At 46.0% G+C, this 19,678-nt stretch overlaps 1 protein-coding gene across 1 annotated transcript in view; it reads right to left on the bottom strand.

The window, feature by feature from the left end:
• ACSS1 (acyl-CoA synthetase short chain family member 1) overlaps positions 1-19,678 on the bottom strand; it is a 39,858-nt gene that overhangs the window by 9,302 nt on the left and 10,878 nt on the right. Inside the window, exons 3-11 of the mRNA XM_068405114.1 lie at positions 15,764-15,963; positions 14,124-14,299; positions 11,213-11,365; positions 9,367-9,514; positions 8,943-9,080; positions 8,270-8,362; positions 3,625-3,737; positions 2,813-2,939; positions 1,014-1,141 (exon numbers count right to left, since the gene is read on the bottom strand). Of these exons, the coding sequence (XP_068261215.1) occupies positions 1,014-1,141; positions 2,813-2,939; positions 3,625-3,737; positions 8,270-8,362; positions 8,943-9,080; positions 9,367-9,514; positions 11,213-11,365; positions 14,124-14,299; positions 15,764-15,963 (1,276 nt within the window). The remainder of the gene's footprint in view (positions 1-1,013; positions 1,142-2,812; positions 2,940-3,624; positions 3,738-8,269; positions 8,363-8,942; positions 9,081-9,366; positions 9,515-11,212; positions 11,366-14,123; positions 14,300-15,763; positions 15,964-19,678) is intronic.

Here is a 19,678-nt window from a genome sequence, read left to right as displayed (position 1 = left end):
TTTCCAGAAGGAGGGAAGGGTTGTTTGCCGAATGCATATTTTTATTATTATGCTACACAACAGTGATTTATTCTGTCACACTTCAGAGTTTAATTTAACATTCTTCTGCAGTAAGAAGCAATTTGGGTATACAGACCAGAAGAAATTGCATATCTGAATCCCACACCAAAGACTGGATTATGCTATCTTAAATTAGATTAAAATATGAAAGAAAACATGACAGAGCAATCTAAGCATATAAATATATTTGCATATACACATGCATACACATACATAGAATGGGAGAGGAACTGGATCCTGTATCTATGAACAGAAACCCACACAGACAAAAAAATTACTCACAGAGGAGAAAGTAGGATCCTGTGTGCCATGCGAACACAGCTCAGGTTTACCAAATGTTACATTTAAGTGCCGTTTGCAGGCAAGGCACATAATACAGAAATATATATTCAGGTAAAGCTTTGAAGATAAATGCTCTGAGGACTTTTTATTTTCAATTCCCTGAGCTAATATTATTTTCTCTCAAAATGACAGGCTAGCTTTGCAGCTGATATGAATCAGGGTTGCTTCACATCTAACACTGCTGAATTCTCAAGCATACTCAGCTAGTTCGGACAAGCAAGAACCACAGATTTGGGAAGGAGAGGTTAGGTATTAGCAGAGGGGAGGGAACAAACAGGGAAGACAATCCCTTATGGAGACTCCACCAGCATCCAAAATTACAACTGTGACAGTACAACGTCACTGAGAGGAAACAGCTATGACAGTTAAACTGTAGGGACTGCCCATGGTGTGACTCCTCTTTCACTTGTCCATTCGTTGTCTCCTTAATAAGGGAGCTGTTTCCTTTTGCACATTTGCTATTCATTATGCATCAAGCTGTGTGTATTCAGGGGCAGGGGTTTGAAGGCAAGAGATCCTGCACTTGTTTAAATTCATAAAGCTTCTTTGAAAGGGCCACCCTGTCCCACAGATACGCCCTGTCAAGGGACCTCTACCTGCCTGGAACTTACCATTGCATCTTCTATCTCTGCAGTCCCGAGCCTGTGTCCACTGATGTTAATGACATCATCCATGCGCCCCGTTATCTGGTAGTAGCCTTTCTTGGTCCTGTAAGCACCATCCCCTGTGAAGTAGTAACCTACAGCAAAGACACGTGGGTGGTCAGCAGCGGGAAGTGTGCCAGCCTATTGCTTTGGGCTCTGATGCAGAACAGACTACGCTTTAGGATGGCGAGTAGGGTAGGGTGGATCAGTCAGCTTGCAGGGCCTCCTAAGCTTACAGCTGTGTGACCTGCCACACACCATTTCCCACGACCCTCTACCATCCTCAACCTTCGTCTGCTCTGCCTGAGCTGTGCTGGCTCCTAGTAAGCACCTGAGCAGCACCAAGACAGTGGAGCTCAGATCTCTGTCACAATGGGCAAAATCACTGTAGGCAATCAGCAGCAACCAGTGGCTGATGTCCCTGTAGTAAAACCAAGTCCAGCAACACAACGCAGTGATGCTTTGTTGGATTTACAAAACCAAGAGGGGCTCTCTGATCTCCCTAGGCTTTACATGCTGCGCAGCAACTGTGTGCTCAGGCCTGGTGCATACAGCACTAAGATAAAACCACTTCAAATGCCATTTGCCATCATACCATAGCCTATTGGTCAAACTCGGGTCTGCTGTTAGCTACACCTCAGCGCTCACTGAAAACTACAACTGTTCAGCTGAAAGGGAGCCGTTCTATTACATTTTGTACATGGGAATACTGCCAGTTTTTTTAATCACTTACACTGGAACAGATGAAAAGCCATTTTCCCTCCTGGCTAACAAAGATTCAGATCCCCGATAACAGTCCCTCTCCAACATATGAGCATGGCAAAAACACTATCAGATTAGCTGAAAAAAAAAAACCCATGATAAGCATAGTGTTTGGAGGGTCTAAAACATTCGATGGAAACTGAAAAATATCCAGTGGTTCCAGGAAACTCCAGTGTCACTGAGGACTCATCTGGTGACACAGGTTGTGTTGGCTCTTCATTAAAGCCAAGTCCGCATCTGAATTGTTCCTGTGGCACTTCTGAGCACCAGCAGGCAGCTAGTGCTGTGAAATATAAAGGTGGTTCTTGCCAGGACCCATTACTGGCCAATTCATGGATTTTCAGTCATGCTTCCTGCCCTTCCAAATCAATTAAAGAACTATCAACTAAATATCAACAAGATTTCAGACGCGAACATGTAGTGAGTAATAAGGGACTCTGGGCTCATTCAATTCCTTCTACCAGTTTCCCATGCTTTTTTTCCAACGCATTTTGTACAATTTGCAGGATTGTCTCTCTATTTCTTGTCTATATTGTAGCTTTCAAATCCCTTTCAGTTGCTCCCCTGAGTGAAGACAGTGGTCTTGTCCAGTCTCCTCCAAAAAGTGCTTCCCTGCCACTTCTAATTACTTGCCAGATACAACCTGACCATGTTTTAAAAAGGAAGGATGTAACACAGCCTGTGACAGCAGGGGTAAGATTCAGTGATGCAGGAGGTCCTTTCCCATCCAATATGCCTATTTCCAAGTAAGACACATATGGCCCCAAAGAAAAGGCATTTGGACTTTAAAATTTGGGCATTAAAATTTTCCAAAAAATACATTCCCTTTTGACAGCTAGAAAGGTCAACACTATCTAAGACCATTAGTGCATGCTTGCAACACGTGACACACAATGGCAAGCAACCAAGATCTGGCTGGTACAGAAATATCACAAAGTGCTGCTGAAAATATTCAGTGTGCTTATACTGCAGTGCAAACTGCCTTCCGTTGGCACTTTCCTTACCTGGGTAGGCTTTGAAATAGGCATCAACAAATCGCTGGTGATTTCCATAGATTGTTCTTGCCATGCCAGGCCATGGCTGGGCAATGCAGAGTGCACCGGACACATCGTTGCCCTCTATAACCTTTCCCTGCAGGTTCAAGCACAGGAAAGATGATCAGGTGAACAAAATAGGAATAGTAAGGGCTTCTGTGTCACTGATCTAGAAAGTCACACTGTTGCTCCCTGCAGACTACCAGTGGAGGGCCACAGGTGGAGAAAATGAATCCACTCATGGAGCTACTACGCACTGTCTGTATCATGCCTTCCTCACCCCTTGAGGCCAGCAGCACAGCAGGTAAGACTAAAAGAAAAGCGAGTCCTGTGATTCTCTGGAGGGCAATGCCAGCAAAGATGACAGCAAAGATGTGCCGAGCAGCCAGAGGGTGCCTGGGATGAGGCTAGCAGGGAAATGCCTGGACCCCTGCCTTCCACTTTCACTTTTGTTAACTGCCACATTCCCTTACCGAACTGTATATGGAGGAGATTACATTTTTTTTACTGTTTAACAGAGCACTGGAGTGCAGATGGGGATCGCCCTGTACAGCTTCACAGACTAATACCAGTTTTCTCACAGTTGCAGGGCATCATGCCTTGCATTTCCATTGGAAAACTCCACCAGTCCCACTGGCTGCTCCAGTCTTGCCACGTCACTGGATGTTGCATGCACTGCTCCAACATCCTTCCGGATCCTGTCCCTCTGCCATCAGAAAGGTGATTAAGGCAGAAACACACACCAGCTTCTCTTTTGGGCACTCAGCACAGCCTCAACTCACATTCTCATCCATCAGCACAGGCACAATCCCAAAGAAAGGTCTCATAGCCATAGCCGGAATGATCTCAGCTTTCTCCTCTGAAGGCCGTGGGGCAATGCAGATGCCACCAGTTTCTGGAAAAATAATGAAAAACAAAATATGTGGCATCCACCCAATGCTGGATGAAAGCAAATGCCAGCTCTTCTTAGTTAAAGGAGAGAATAGCAAAGCCACCTTGCAAGAGAAAGCCACTAAGAAGGAATTATGCAACACCAAGTATCACAGCCATCTGAAAGCAGCACGGGCGTGATAAACCAAGAGCTCTTTGTGAATACAAGAAAGGTTTAAACACAGAAAAATATCTGGCAAGCCAGGATGACACCACCAAGGCCTGTTCTGTCTACAGAGGACATTGCAGCAGGTAGAGAGCAGAGAGCTGCAGGCAGGTCCCCCCTTGGTGAGCTCAGATCAAGAGCCACTCCTACTCCCTGTTTGCATGATGCAATTCATTCAGTGATAGCCGCAAAAATCATTGCCCTTGTGTGCAGCCAAGCAGCCACCTCAGGGGAAGAGCAGTTCACCATGCCCCAGAGCATCAGGCTCACTGACCTCCGGCTTAGCTCTTCAAAGGCTCAGAGGAGAGCAATACATGGTTCTACACTGGCTGGCTTTGACTCCGCAGCAGAAACCGATGTGTGCATTCAACGGCCTTCCTCCAGTCCCGTCCGTGGCAAATCAATCCAGCACAGTGAAGACCCCATTGAGTCAGCCCACATGCTCAGTTCCCTACACCTGGCCCTAAGTCAGCTCACAGATAAACCCATTCCTCCGGCTACCAACTAGCAATGAATACAGGCAGCTCTAACACATACACCCTTGCAGGTCCTTCTCATACTAACAGGGCTGCCTGGTGGCAGGGGCAGTACTCACCAGCCCCATTTCCTACCCCAGAAGAGATTTTACAGGGGAAGTATAAGCATGTCAGGGAATTTATCTCCTGGTGCTGTTTTTACAGCTGTCTAAGGTTAGCATGAAAAGCACTTCAGGAGTCTGAATTACTATTATTACAGAATATGAGATTAACCCACCCCTTACAGGCAGGTTGAGCTTATCTTCTATTTGAAATTGAACCTTTTAATCATCCTTTTTCATTCCTGCTGGGATGAACATTAAATCAGATTCCAACCTTAATCAGATCTTTCCTATTCTAAAACTAATTCAGAAACACAAGAGAGAAACAAAAACAAAGGGGCATTAGGCTTTTAAAAATACAGCTCTATAAATAAAGGTGTGTTCTGCCACTTGAAGAGTGCATTCCTCTACCGGCTTTGCTGAGGCTGTGAAAACTGAAACCAGGGGTTTGTAAGGCTGAATTTGACCCTGAATTTGCATCCAGCTGCCCTGACGTAGCTATGAGGAAGGGTCTCTTTGAGGAACCCTAAGCTTCAGACCTGCAGAAAATAGTTTCACACGTGGCTTACACATAAAATTATTTCACATTTCATTGATGGGTATGCATCCACTTCACATGTTTCTGTTTATTTTGAAAGGGTCTTCTTGAATTTTTTCAGAAAAAGAAAAAAGCACCCCAGACACGTGCTGTTCTCTGTTTGCACAGACAAAATCTGTGTCAGAGCAGGGAACCTGATTAAACTCCTGGTTGCTCTTCCTAAGCCAGTACTCATTCTGAACACAGCACTGCAAGCTGTGTTTCAACATGGGCTTTGCCACATGCTATACATCCTGCACCCAGCTGCACATGAGGCAGTAAAGTCACATTCCAGAGGGAGCTGCATTTTAAAGCATGGGTGCTTTAAAATTTATTTGCATGGTAAAGACCTATTTTAAGCTGGCTTAAAAGCACCGATTTTAGCCACTGACAGATGACAACTACCAAGGCTTCTAGGCTCTACCCTGCCCTTATGAAGTCTGTCTCTTTAGAGGCAGAGCTGGCAGAAGAAAAGCCATGCTCCCACGTTACCTGTGCCCATGCTGTCACTGTAGTGCAAACCCACCCAGACTTTAAGGACAGCAGAGTCTGAGCAGGAAGGGTGATGCATGGAAACAGGCTCTCCTCTGCCGTGGGTAAATCACCTCTGGCAGCAGGGTGGAGCATGTACTCTCTGCCACCATTGTCTTCACCACCACAGATAGACTGGACTGACTGCTTCAGGGGGAATCCATCTCAGAAGCACCAGCCCAGTCTAAATCGCTGTAAGATGACACCAACCACAAAAGCTTCCAGGGCCTATTCAGAGATGTCTTTCAAAACCAGCTTTTGTTCACAGCTGCATACAACAGCTGTACTTTTTTTATAAAATCAATGACAAAAGTAAAAATACCTCATGTCTCTTCTGCACTGTGAAGAACTACACCTGAAACTCAAACACAGCTTTGATTCTATTACTGTCAACCACAGCACAGCATTACCTAGTATTTTAACAGTAAGAGCCATAGGAATTTTTCGTCTCTCTCATCTGCACATACCACACTACTTAAATTGCTTCTCCTAATTGCTATCTCGCCTATTTCCTCATCCAAAGACTTTCAAGTAGACTCTTAAATCACCATTTGCTGATCTTTATGCCTGCCAGGCTTTATTAGCTGGCAACACGTTGCTGCTTCAGAGAGCAACATACCGTAGATGACACTGCATACAACAGCACAATTAACAAGCTATACCGAAATTGTATATGAGAGGTGACACTGCAGGACCACAACCAGCATCCATCAAACTGTTTCTATGATCTCTTTCCATGCTCCCTTTACATTCAAATGGCATATATAATGTTTCCAAGATTAATTTGGCTTCCTCTTTATGGGAAGCATCAGCTGTGGAGAAAGATTGATTCTACTTTCTAACAAAATCAATTTCATGAATATTTATCATTATATTATGCTTCCAGGAGCTGGTAACTGCTTACGTGCAAAACTATGCTTGGTTCAAGGTGAGATCAAGCACTCTGCACTTACAGACTGTCCAGCAAATGTTCTTTAACCTCTCACCTGACAATTGCTGCTCCAAAAACCTAGGAGAAATGCAGTTTAATGTAAGATCTAACCCTGTACTTTGGAGGAAATAGAAGACACCACATGCACACTGCATGCACCAGTTAACGGAAGACAAAAAAACAAAAAATGTTAGGGCAAAAAAAGATTCTTCTTATCTCCATCACTGTACAGTAATCAACTGCTTCTCCACAGTGTTTTATTTCAGAGCAGCGAGGAGGAAAGCATATAGCACCTAGCCAGTCAGCTTTCCTTCTGCTCAGCCATGTGAGAACCCAGATGGTTTAAGAGATCAGTAATTCAAGTAGATAGCAGTTAACATTGCTGGTCTGAATTCTCAGGTTGTTTTATTTCGAATCTGAAAATAAAAGAGAGTCTGCAAGGCTGGTCTGGATTAAATGGGACTTGGTTGTGTGCCAGAAGCTAATTCATCACACTGAGATGGGCCACAGGGATCCTGAAGAGAAAGCCTGGTAGTAGGAATAAGGATGAAATCAGGAGCAGCTTGACTGGAAAGGGAATGAATATTTTGCCCAATGGCAGCTAGGAACTTAAGAGTAGGGATGGCTTTTTTTCAGCAGAGGCAGAATGCCAGCAGCTGTGCTTCATCCTTTAAGTCCATGGCTCCATGGCAAACTGTGGTTCACGACTTGAGAAGGACATATTGCAAGACACCTTTAGCAACTCTTGAATGTTGGTGCCCAGAAGAGAGGACTGGGTGCTGAGGAAGGAGCCAGGAAGGAGCTGCAGGAATCCTTCAAGCGCAGGACCCCACCAGGCAACACAGGCCCAGCTGGAATGCAGTGCTGTGGCCTCTCTCTGCTGCTGGCCAGGGAGGGCAGGCAGCAGGGAACAGCTCTGCTCCAACTGCACAGGGAACTACGAGAGCCAGTTACTCTGTCCAGCAGGTTGTAAATGGAAAAAAAGCCTTAACTGATGCACACAGCTGGGCCAAGCATATTGCCAAAACAGAAGTGCACTCCTTTTTGAGGCATCAAAGGTCCAGAGCGAAAGCAACTACAGCATACTACTTCACTCCTGGGAGAAGATGCTCCCAGGCAGCCCTGCTGGCTGACAGCCACTGTCCCCTACCCACCTGATGCACAGCCAGCAAGCCTCCACTCACTCCTTTACAATCCGTCAGAGCAGTTGCACTAGGTCCCTTTGACTACACAGCTTAGTTTTCCGTCCTCCTCTGACCGTTCCCAGGAAGGGAAACAAAGCACACCTAAGTACAGATTGTGGCTATATGGTGCTATAAATGCCTTTTCCTGATAAGGCCGTATCAAGGTCAGTACAGTTGGACAAATAATTGAAAATGAGGTTTCCACTTCAAGCTGCCTACTCTCAGCTTTGCCCAGAAATTCAATCTCTGTGTCCCGTTTCTAGAATCAATTGAGATTTTCCAGCATTCAAAATATCAAAGAACATTTAGAAGGGAAAAGAAAAAAACAACATTGCTGTTGCTTTTATATGCTGTTACATTCCTATTATGTCCTGAAACTCCCCAGTGACTTTCAAAAGCTGATCAAAATGCCAGGAGGGTTTTTTTTTTTACAGACTCGTGGAATCGAATTGAAACGTATTAATCCTTCTCTACCCACAAGCAACCTGTCAACAGTCAGGGCCCTCCCTGCTCCCCAAGGATGCCTTTTACCTGTCTGCCACCACGTATCCACGAGGGTGCAGCGCCCTTCTCCCACCACATGGTAGAACCACTGCCAAGCTTCATTGTTGATGGGCTCTCCCACTACACCAAAATAAGAAAGAAAGCAGCCTGAGCCTCCAGGGGTCGCGGGTAGTTCATTCTCCCTTTTGGTGCACAACACGCTGAATGCATGACCTTTACGCAGCATGCTTACAGCATTTTTGCTGGGATGTGCAAAGGACTGCAGTTCACCCCTGTAACTGAGGACTGACTTTTTCCAGAAAGACCAAAAGGCAAGCAATAAACACCACTGAAAGTAATTAATCAATACAGGTCATGTATAAGAACCTCTAGAATCCTAAATAATGCAGGAAAATGCTGCTTGGGTCACCTATTGACAGTAAAATTCAAAGTGATGTCATTTACCATCGGATAAATGTTCTTAGCAAAGAACATGATCCTGCAAAATAAGCTAGGAAACAGGCCATCACACTAAGGTTCAACAGCCCCAACTTGTTTGTTTCTCCTTCTGCTGAGAAAATATCTGAAAAGCCAGATGGGGAGCCTGTTTTATCATCTATTTTTAACCACATCCCGTCTGGTCAGCTGAGCTCCTCTGGTACCTTCATTTCACCAGCTAGAACCTCCTGTCTTTTTCAGATGAAGATTTCATGCCCCTTACCTGATCCCAAGGTCTTCAAGGAGGATCTGTCGTATTTCTTCACCCACTCTTCTCCATAATTCAGCAGCAAACGTATAGCTGTAGGTGCTCCATAAAACTGATTAATTTTCAACCTTTGCACCACTTCCCAGTAACGACCTGCAAAATCACAAACAGGCTTTTTATCTGTCTAGCACTGAAATACCGCTGCAAATGCTCAGCAGGAAGGTTAACAGCCAAAGTTAAAGCTGTGACTACTGTGAGCCCAAAACAAAACCAACGGCAACCTTTTTTTTTTTCACAGATGTTCCTGAATGTTGTAGACAGATGTTCCAAAGAAATGGAGCTTACCTCCCCTGAGCAGGCAGGTCACACTGGACAAGCTTCTAAATCTCCTTTGTCACACTGCCACGTCTAGCCAAACCTTTGCCCACCACTTCCTCACCTGGGTCAGGGTACACTGGAGTACTTTCAAACAGGACAGAGGTGGCTCCATTGCAGAGGGGTCCATACACGACATAGCTATGTCCCGTGATCCAGCCAATGTCAGCCACACAGCCAAAAACATCACCTTGCTGGTAGTCAAATACATACTGCAAAGATAAATGTAAGGCCAGGTGACCTGTTGGCAGGCACAAAAAGCTTAAAGGCAAGGTCCTGGACTGGACATCCAAGTGGGAGCAAGAGAGCGCACAGGGCAAGTGGAGGTAGGCAAGTAGGACACAGCAGCACAAAGGCCAGCCCAAGGTGAGGAAGCAAGATAGAGGGACCAGTACCAGGGCTCTCAGGCTCCTGACTGCTTTTGCAAACATACAGGGAGCATAGCTGTACCAGTAGCTGCTCAGATTGGAGCAACAAAGCTACAAACAGAGCCCAGAGCCCTGGATACCTAAGGTTGCCTACTCCAGGCAGTCCACATGGGAGAGCTGACCCTGAACTGCAGGGAAGCTGCAGGCCTCGGAGGCTCAGGCCCCTCACCAATACCAACAGGTTCCCATGAGAAAGCTGGAGAAATTGATAGGTGCCCATGAAACATTTTCTGAGAAATGATCTTAGCTGCTCAGCTTCTCTATCACTGTATCGCTTTCCAGATGCTACCCTCTCCCTGCTCATCTAATTCAAGATAATGATCTTGGAGAACTCATTATCTTGTCTTGGTTATCAAAAACGCTTCCCACTTTAGTTAGTAAATCTAACTCCCCTGTTGTATGGTGAAGAGGTCCTGTCTCATAAGCAGAGTTAGCTTTATGTTTTAAATGAGAGAAAGTGGATCAGGACTAAAAGAAAACCCCATGAGTGTGCAAAGACCACAGAGGCCACATAGGTCAGCTGATCCCTCTACCTAGAAGAGCCAATTCTCACCTTACTTTTGCAAGTGCCTTTCCTTCTCAGGCTCTGAAGTACCTTTAAAGGGACTGCAGCTGCATACAGCGTCTCCCTGCATGTCTGCACCAGGGTGCAGGATCTACCTTCTGGACTAAAAAAGAGATGCCTTGGAGATTATGCTGTCACTTAGAAAAGCTGATGTAACAAACACCCTTCATGCAGAGAAGTCTGACACTTGCACATTCAAATCTTCTAAAAATTCAACTGTGTCAGCCTAAAGAAAGAAAACCTGTACCTGAATTGTGTGTGATTACAAACAAGGTGATATCACTAAAGAAGATCTTTCACTGCAATCCTCTCCACATTTCACTGTTACCTTTTCATATGTAGAGCTCAGACTAGAAGCTTCAAGCAGCAGTGCCTTGACTTTTTTTTTCATCAAAAAGAGGGTTAAAACATTCAGCCTAGATCACATAGAAAAGCAGCGCAAAGGTGCAACCACAGAGCATGAATGTAATTTTTGATCTTCAGACAACAAATGCTATGCAAAGAGGTTGTTTTAAGAGTCCAGATCCTCTCTGAAATAAAAAAGGCCAGCATCCCACTGCAAAGTACTACAGTAGTATCCACATTACCAATGCCAGTAAGATACTCACCAGAATCTCCTCAGCTGCATCACTTTAATGTCCACAAATTCTGGCCTGTAACACTAGCACATTTTAAATGCAAAAGTAGCAGCACTGCAGTTTCCTTCCTTTCATAACTCTAGGCTCTGGTTTGCATAGTATTATATTCCCCAGGAACAAATCCTGAAGATTAATTACACGTTCTCAGACATTTTTCAGTTTGTGTACACCCAATAAGCCAGTGCACAGAGAATACAGCACCCCTCACCAGTCCAAGTCCCTCCCATTAGTACTGATGGAAGGTAAGTGAACCTTTTCCAGAGGACGCAGCTGAGTTACCTTGTGTGTGACAGCAGCGTACAGCAGGTATCCAGCCTGGGTGTGAACAATTCCTTTGGGTTTCCCAGTGCTGCCCGAGGTATACAGCATGAAAAGCATGTCTTCGCTGTCCATGCTTTCTGGAGTGCATACAGAAGCTGCCTTGGCCATCTCCTAATGAAAAAAAGGTGGTAATGACAGAAAGACTTTGGCTGTATGGAGCCAACCAATACTCCATCTGTAAGCAAGTCAGCAGTGTCCAGAGACAAGAACCACCATTGCTGTTGCCCCCTCACAAACATCCATGGATGTATCATAGGTTGTATGTGCTCACCTAGTGGAAAGGTTCCTGTAACACTAGCACATTTTAAATGCAAAAGTAGCAGCACTGCAGTTTCCTTCCTTCCATAACTCTGCGGATGCATAGCACCTAGGCTTTCCACCAATACCTCTGCTAGGTGCAGAAGTCAAGGGGAATTGGCCAGATAAAATAACATTTCAGGAAAAAAATGGTAGGTCATAGCTTACATTTCAAGCCTTTCCAAGCTGCTGGTAGAAAAACAAAGTGTGACTGCAAACATGAACCACACTTGACAGCAGCAGCAAGGCTGACTGGATACTGTTCAGGACCTTCCTTTTCTTTTAAAACTGCAGTGCTACAGTTAAACTGTGTGTTCATCTCCCTTCCCTGGCCCCAGCAGTGGATGACTGTCCTGTCCGTTTGATCCTCAAATTCTAATTGCTTCTACCCATGAGAAGAAGAGTACTTCACTCTCCTCACACTCCACCTGTCTGGCCAGGTGGGTGAGATCTTCTCCTCACCCCTACAGTCAGAACCACAGGAGGGAAGGACACAATGTCCTACTAGGTCAGAGCAAACTTTTGGTCCAGCTTGTGTGCCCAGTCCAGCAGAGGAAGGGGAAATAATGTGCTTTGAAAAGAGATGCTTGTGGTCACTGCACCTTGCAGCAGCAGAGGGCTTGTCTGCCCAGACTGTAGATTTTTCAGGACGAGGTTGAACATCTTTCTTATCCATGTACAAACCTGCAATAATCACTATGTGTTCCAGATGCTCAACATATGGCTGTAAACAAACCACAGCTGGCTTGCTTCTCTCAAGCTCTGTACTGTCCTAGATGAATAATGATTCCTGCAAGGGTTATTAGGTGGCTCTTTGAAGGAATTTCTAGGTACTGCCTTTTTACGAATTTACACTGTAAACAAGCTGTATTTACAAGTGAACAATACCAGCGGTAGGTCCAGTTGTTTAAAAGTGTCTGACAAACAAAGCTGAATAAAATATGAAGAGTTGATAGGGTCAGATGTAATTCTTAGCCTCTGAGTTACAGCACTCCTCCTCATCTCAGGTATTTATTGTGACATTTCAGCACTGCCAATTCAGGCTGACTTGCCAGTTTTTGAAACTAAAATGGAGTTCTCATATGCTCCATTACAACATGAGCTTAAATTTTGCAGTAAGCCATTGCACAAGAGCTGGAAAGCACAACTGCTGTAAAGATCAGTAATGACAGAGTTAACAGCATTAAGGGTTTAATTCTTGTTATGTTTCAGACCCTACAACTGACAATGGGCTGAGCTCAGCTCTTGGATCACCAAAGCGCCTCAGGCTGTTTGCAGACTAAGGAAAATGGTCAGAGTGTGCTTTGTGGAGTAGGAAGGAGTAAGACAATTTCTGAATATAGCCTGCCTTCTCTGTTTAACTTACCCTAGTAGTTGCCCCTATCTCATGTGACCAGCACAGGGACTCCTGCGTAATTATCTTGGCTGCAGATGGGTGATTCCCAGGCATTATTACAATGAGCAGTTTCTATTTACTGCTGCTGGCGAACTGATAAAAACTACTTTTGCATAAGGATGCAGCCCCATGTGTACCAGCTAAACACATTAAAATGACTGTTGTTTCTAAATATTCCCAAGCCATCACTGTCCTCCTATCATGGGGCAACCATGATGCTGCCCATAGGCTATATTAAGCCTCTCCAGGAACTTGATTATTTCTGCACTGCCCTTCAACAGTGTCCAGTCTGAGTGCATATGACAAACCATAACAGAGTGTCTGAACACAGTATAACAGCAGCAGCAATGATATGAGTGTGCTCTGGGTCTCAGGAAACATTCATTCCTTAAAACTCAGCACTGTTTGCAAGACTACTAAAATGGAGCAGCATACCCCCTGCCCATGCTGAGATGAATCAGACATGGATTGAGCTGCTTCAGCTCACAATCCTAGCAGGCTGTAAACAGGCAATCCATTTGAGGATGAAGATCCAGATGACATAAGGGGCATCTCCTTTTCATCTGCAGAACTTAGGTCCAAAAGGCACAGATGGAGAGAAAGATGATCTAGCCAACGCTCAGACCTAAAAGGAGTTATCCAGAGTGCCAGTGGGCATCTGCAGAGATAGGTGACCGCAGGGACGTACAGATGATGTCACTGCAACGTAGCTGTATCCATTAGCCCACCAGAGCACTGTGGCAGTGCAGGAAGGGCAGCACACACTGAAAACCTGCTCCAGAGGGAGCAAAAAGGCCAGTCATCACTGGCAGGTCTGGTGCGGCTATACTAGAGTGCCAAGCTGCAATGCAGCGGCTGCTTCATAGGCTTTTAGCTCAGCACACATACACAAGGAAAGTATGGAGACTGCCTCATCTTCCCTGGCTGCTGATTCCCAGCGTAGCCTACAGCAGACCAAAGACAAAAGCCCAAACACCAGAGCGTGCACAATCTATACATTCAGCAAGACTCTCACGCATGTGTTCTGAACAGCCCTGCATCGGGTCTCTCAGAGATGTCTGTTAGCTGGTCCCTACATTTATTAGTGCACTGTATTTCTCTTCCCCAGCACAGTAAATATCACATACTTCAAGAAACATCAGGGGAAACAGGCAAGGTTTACCAACACCAACATACCTCCTCAAGGGAAATATCACTGTCACCCATATGGACTTTGTTATCTGTCCTCTGAGCCACAAAGACGTGTTTGATACTTGGACAGTTCTTCACAGCTTCATCCACAGTTGTCTTCAGTTCTATGATTCGGCCTCCCCTGACGCCCTGGTTGTAGGTGATAACTGCTTTGCATCCAGCTAAAAAGAGAAAGAATTAGCAGACATACCAGCCAGTCTTCCAGGCTAGGATGTGCACCCTTGCTTTCTTTACTTTTGGGGATGATGTATAGGACAACATATGTGACAAATACTCAGAACTTCTACCAATCAAAAACATTCAGTGTCACTGACTACAACACTTTAAAACCTGAGACCCAGAGAGATTAGGGGTAGCTGGAACCTCCACAGGTTATCTAGTCCATCTCCCCCACCCCAAGGCAGGGCCCACTCCAGCTAAACCATTTCTGACAGCTGTGAGTCCAATCCAATGGTATCCAACCCTCTCCCCACCAGTCCACTCCAATGCCTATCATGAACATGAGAAAGTCTTTCCCAATGTCTAGCCTAAGTGTCACTCACAGCAATTTAAATGCCTCCATTCCTGCCTAGCAAAGACAACATGCAGAACAGTCTCTTCACAGTTACCTGTGTTACAGTGAATACCGCTGCTTTAGCCTAACTGCTCACGCACTGAAACCAGTGCAAGACTGCCTACGACCTTAGTGAACACCTTTGGCCCTCTCTCATGGTCTCTCTGGGACTGCACGTAAGTGTCATTGCAAACCAAAGTGAACAGCACCAAACTCGGCAGCCTCTCGGAGGTGTTACCCTGCTCTGAGATACCTGCAGCCTTCTGAAACTCACCAGTACCTCGAGGGGAAACCTCCTGGAAGCCACAGCACACAGCAGCACTCTGGCAGAGCACTTCAAATTGTAACACACTACATTATTACAAAGCTGTGGCTGCAGAGAAATGGCTCTTTAGCCCATCACTTCCACACAAGTAGCCAAAAGTGAGGGATAACTAAAACATGTACTTGCTCTCTATAGATAATTCTACTAAAGCAGAAAAAAAAAGCATGAAAATTGCTGTAAGACTTATTCCCTCACACTAGCCATAAAGAAACAGATATGACTGCTAGGACACGAGCCACTTGCTATTTTGTTCTTCTGATGGTATTTTTAACATTACTTTTTACCTAACCACACTAGAAGTGCTCTGGGCTAAGAACAGCTCTGTCTGTTGGTACAACGGAGCGGGGGCAGGCTGCCAGCATGTTCAGTGCTATACATAAATCACAGTACCACAATCAAGACTGAAGAATTAGCACTGTGCAGGAGTATCAAAGAAACAATGCAATTATACTGCGAAAGAACAAATCAGGCCCCATTCCTAAGCTCTGGTTTTCCCTCCAGCTTCACTGCTGTCTGGCAGTAACCCAGCGCAGGCTGAATGTTAAGCAATTTATAAACTATTTTAAGGCCAGAGGATATTGCATCTGCCACTAAAGAAAAGGCTCTTCACAGTACTTTGCAAAGGAGAGTGAACTGTCCCACCAGCTGAGAATGAAACTTTTCTCTTTCTGCCAAGAAAACACAGAATTGGGATATGTCTTAGAGCACTGTCCAGAGGGGTTTGTTCCCAGGTCTGCATCTACTTACAGTCCATGATTCTCCCAGCTAAGGACTCCGCGCTGAATCCAGCGAAGACCACAGTGTGAACAGCACCAATCCTGGCACAAGCCAGCATGGCTGCCACAGACAAGGGAGACACAGACATATAGATGGCCACCTTGTCCCCTTTCTGTATGCCATATTTCTTCAGGGTGTTGGCAAGACGGCAAGTCAGATCCAGAAGTTCCCTGTGGCACAGAAGCAACGTTGTCATGCAACCGCACAACCTGTTTTACGCGGGGGAGCAAAAAAAGGATGAACTTGAACGCAGTGAGGCATCGCAATCACCTCTGGACCTTGTCATCTCAGCAGTATAGGGCATGCCAGCTTTTGCATCTTAAAGAAGAGTGGCCTGGGGTGTGGTGAGAACCAAACTGCTCCTGCCATTGGGGAGAGAAGAAAAGGGGGACACAGAGCCACACTTGATGCAGAAGGATGAGTGAGCAAGAGCCGCAGGCACTGCCCAAAGCTGCCAGACTCTCGTGTGGGTAAAGCAGACAACAAGCCAGTGGCTGTTCTGCTGCCTCCAGAAGTCGGTGTCCATTTTAGCCAACCTTGATGCCTTTTTTTACCAATGAGGCTCAGTCAGAACCTATTGGGAACATGTGTGGGATAAACACAAGGTGAAATGGAAGCCATTGTCCAAAGACTTCCAGCACTGTTTATGTTGGGGAACTGCTAGAAGTGCCTCACAACTAGTAGCTTCTCTTTAAACTGCAAGGGTAAACAACGCATTTGCATGCATAAGGAAGAAAAGGAGAAGTCCCTGAGACACTGGTGTGAGTGGCAGATTTTACAAGACTCTCATCAATGTCGGATCACCCGCAGCCCAAATTCCTCCGTTGTCACTTCACCCTGCCATGCCACAGAGAGCAACAGCCTCATAGAACAGAGACACTGCTCCGAGTAAAACCGCAGCCACTCTTGCACAGAGAAACTGAGAACAGGAACAAAGGCTGTTTTCACAGGGCTCGCCGCTGTGACGTGTGGACTTAATAGCAGAAACGTTCCTCTAAGGAACAAAAAAGCAGTTCGTGGGCAAGGACTTGTGTGTACATTTATTTTGGTGCCTGCATAGGGGATTACACGATTGCAGGCATGCCTGGGACCAAGATGCTGTCATGAATTGAACAGCTCTGTGTGCCTGCAGTGGAACGACTCCGAGAAGAAGACAAATAACTGTGCCAGGTGAGGAGTGGTCTCATGCCAAAGAAGAAGGTGACCCTCATGTGGGACAGCAGAGCCTTCTACTTACTGGTGCCAATCATCAGCTCAGAGAAGAAGACTTGCAGAGTCCTCCAGGAATGAAAATTGTCCTCTGGGTTCAGGAACTCGCCGAGTACTGAGGCCCAGAGGAAAGAGATATCTTCTACTCCCTAGCACACTCATCTTCAGCCTGTCCTCTGTGAACACCTGGGGGTCTGTAAGCTACACCACCAGGGACTCCAAACACATTTATTTTGGGGTTCTGCTTACTATAATAAGCTGTAAAGCATGAATCTACCAATGCATCCTTATCTCACAGAACTGGCCATAGCTGTGAAAAACAAAACCAGTTTTCAGCTGGTGGCTAAGCTGCAAATAAAATGAAAATTTGCTTCTGATCCGTCAAAAATTGTTTTGTTTCTTTTTTTTAAGCCAATGCAAGTTGGAAATAGGTAAAGCTCAAGTGCTCCACTTTGGAAATGTCATAACAAAACCATGGGCTGAGAATAACTTGGCATCTTACTTCTTTAGGATAAAACTCCCTCTGCACTGTGAGGGCAGTGAAACGACACAGCCATAAAGTATGAAGGCAGATACAGTGATGGCTGGAGGGACACCATTTCCCTGCCGTCTTTTGGAAGATAAAAGAAAACGAGCCTCGAATCCCAACCACAGCACTTTGTGTTATTTATTTTAAGACTATTCCTGTAGCATCAATTAAACAGGCCACTCCTGAAGCACAGGAACTCAGAGAGGTGGTCGCACGTGCTCAGTGCCTGCTCTCTGGCAGTAGCTGGCAACAGCTGCCACAGCAGAGATACCACAACCCTGCAGAAGGCAGATATGGAGTGGCTTTACCCCGGACTGAATTTCCTCCTAATCCCTTACAGCTAGAGATCAGCCTAAACTCTAAAACACAACATTCAATACCTCTTCCCAAGCGCTCACAACCATGCAGGTTCCTGCTATGTAAGTGCACAGTCTGTTAGATGTATTATTTTGCTTACTTTTACTAAGTTCATGAACCGAGCGACTCCACATAACAAAGAATTCCCACCCAACATTTGTTTTTGTGCCTTGTCCTAAAAGGTCACATTCTCTGGTCTGGAATTCATCCAGTGCTGCATTAGAGAAAAATCTCAACGTGGACAAATATTAAAGAGCCAAAACAAAACTGAGCTGCTCAACTGCAGAGCACAGGAAGTGAAGCAAGCCCAGGCAGGCAGTTGTAAGAAAGTAAAATAAAACACACGTATCTGTGATGGAAAATACCCAAGTGCTTTCAGAGCTGCAGCCTCTTTCTCCTGAACAGAAATGCCAGAAAAGCTCTGGCTAGGGCGTCCTTTCTGAGCAACTCCATGGTTCACTTGCTTATTCAGGACTCTGTGACTGTGACAGCAGAAGCTCTCATTGTTTTTTTATTATTAACCCCAATTTAACATCTGCTTAATGACAGTGTGTGAGCAAGCTGATAGACAATAAGGACCAAGTCTTTACCCCCGGATCTGTTCGCTTTGCCTTCTCCTTTGTGCTATGAAAGGCCGATATAGGAAGGCCTTGGAGGTCCCTTGACAGTGCAGTACATGGGGGAACGGACACAAAGGCAAAGAGAAGGTGAAGCTGAAAACTCCAACAAAAAAATCCACAAATCCCTGAGCATCCGGTGTGTCTTCTGGCTCCTGTAGCAGCAACTCAGGCTTCCCCTCCAGTTCAAGAAAGGGAGTTAGCAGAAATGCTGTGTCGGGAATCCTTCCCTTGACACCCTCACTCCTTCACACGTTTTGCTATCTAACATGGAGGCAATCAGTACATGCCAGCAGGTTACACATTTCCAGTACTTAACCTAGACACGTCTGAGGGTGGAACAAGCACCCTACAGGGTTGCTGCTGTGCAGAACTGGGTGGGACAGACCTAACTGAACTGAGCAGGAGGAAACCATGGCCATTACCCTCCCCACCTGCTACTGCTGCCAGGCTTGGCATTGTGATCCCTCCATCACACAAGGTTAGAAGAGCCAAAAGCAATTCTGGCCTCAAGCCAGCACAGAGGCAATGCCATCGAACACTGCCAGCCTGTGCACAGGGCAGGATGTGCCTCCCGTCCACACCCAGGAGCTGTGTTGGTAGCAAGGCACATCTACTGGAAACATACATCAGACGCTGAACAGAGGTAGACACTGTCACCCTGGAGCTGGTGAGACAGTGCAAAACGCGACATCTTCACCTAGCTTCTGCCTGCACTGAAACATGGGGTACAGAGGAAGGGTAGAGGAAGCAGAGGCTTTGACTGAAAACATCTATCCTGAAAGAGCTCAGCTATTGCCAGTGAAGGACAGAGGGTGGCCCGAGGCTCGGAGCAGACATGCAGTGCTTCTGCAAACCACAAGAAGAGCAAGAAAGGCAAACTCCCAGGTGATGCTCACAGCGTTGTCACCTGCCCGCACTCCAAAGATGTCAGTGCAGCTGCCCAAGCAGATGGTGCAGAGCAGGGCACTACGCTCAGCAGAGGCAGGCAGGACAGCCACCAGAGATGGACAAAGCCGCGGGGCACACAGAGGGTCCTGGGGCACCCGGCTCCCTGCGCGCAAGCCGGGCAGACAACAGGAGGATCTCAGCAGAGCCGCTTGCAGGAGAAGGAAACGTGCTGCAACAAAAGGAAGCGCCCAGCCCCTCTGGACAGAGACAGCCAAGAAACTG

The sequence above is a fragment of the Nyctibius grandis genome, chromosome 1 (assembly GCF_013368605.1).
Source record: "Nyctibius grandis isolate bNycGra1 chromosome 1, bNycGra1.pri, whole genome shotgun sequence".
NCBI lineage: Eukaryota > Metazoa > Chordata > Aves > Nyctibiiformes > Nyctibiidae > Nyctibius > Nyctibius grandis.
Note: the sequence above shows the minus strand (reverse complement) of the source record. Positions and strands in the feature narration are given on the sequence as shown.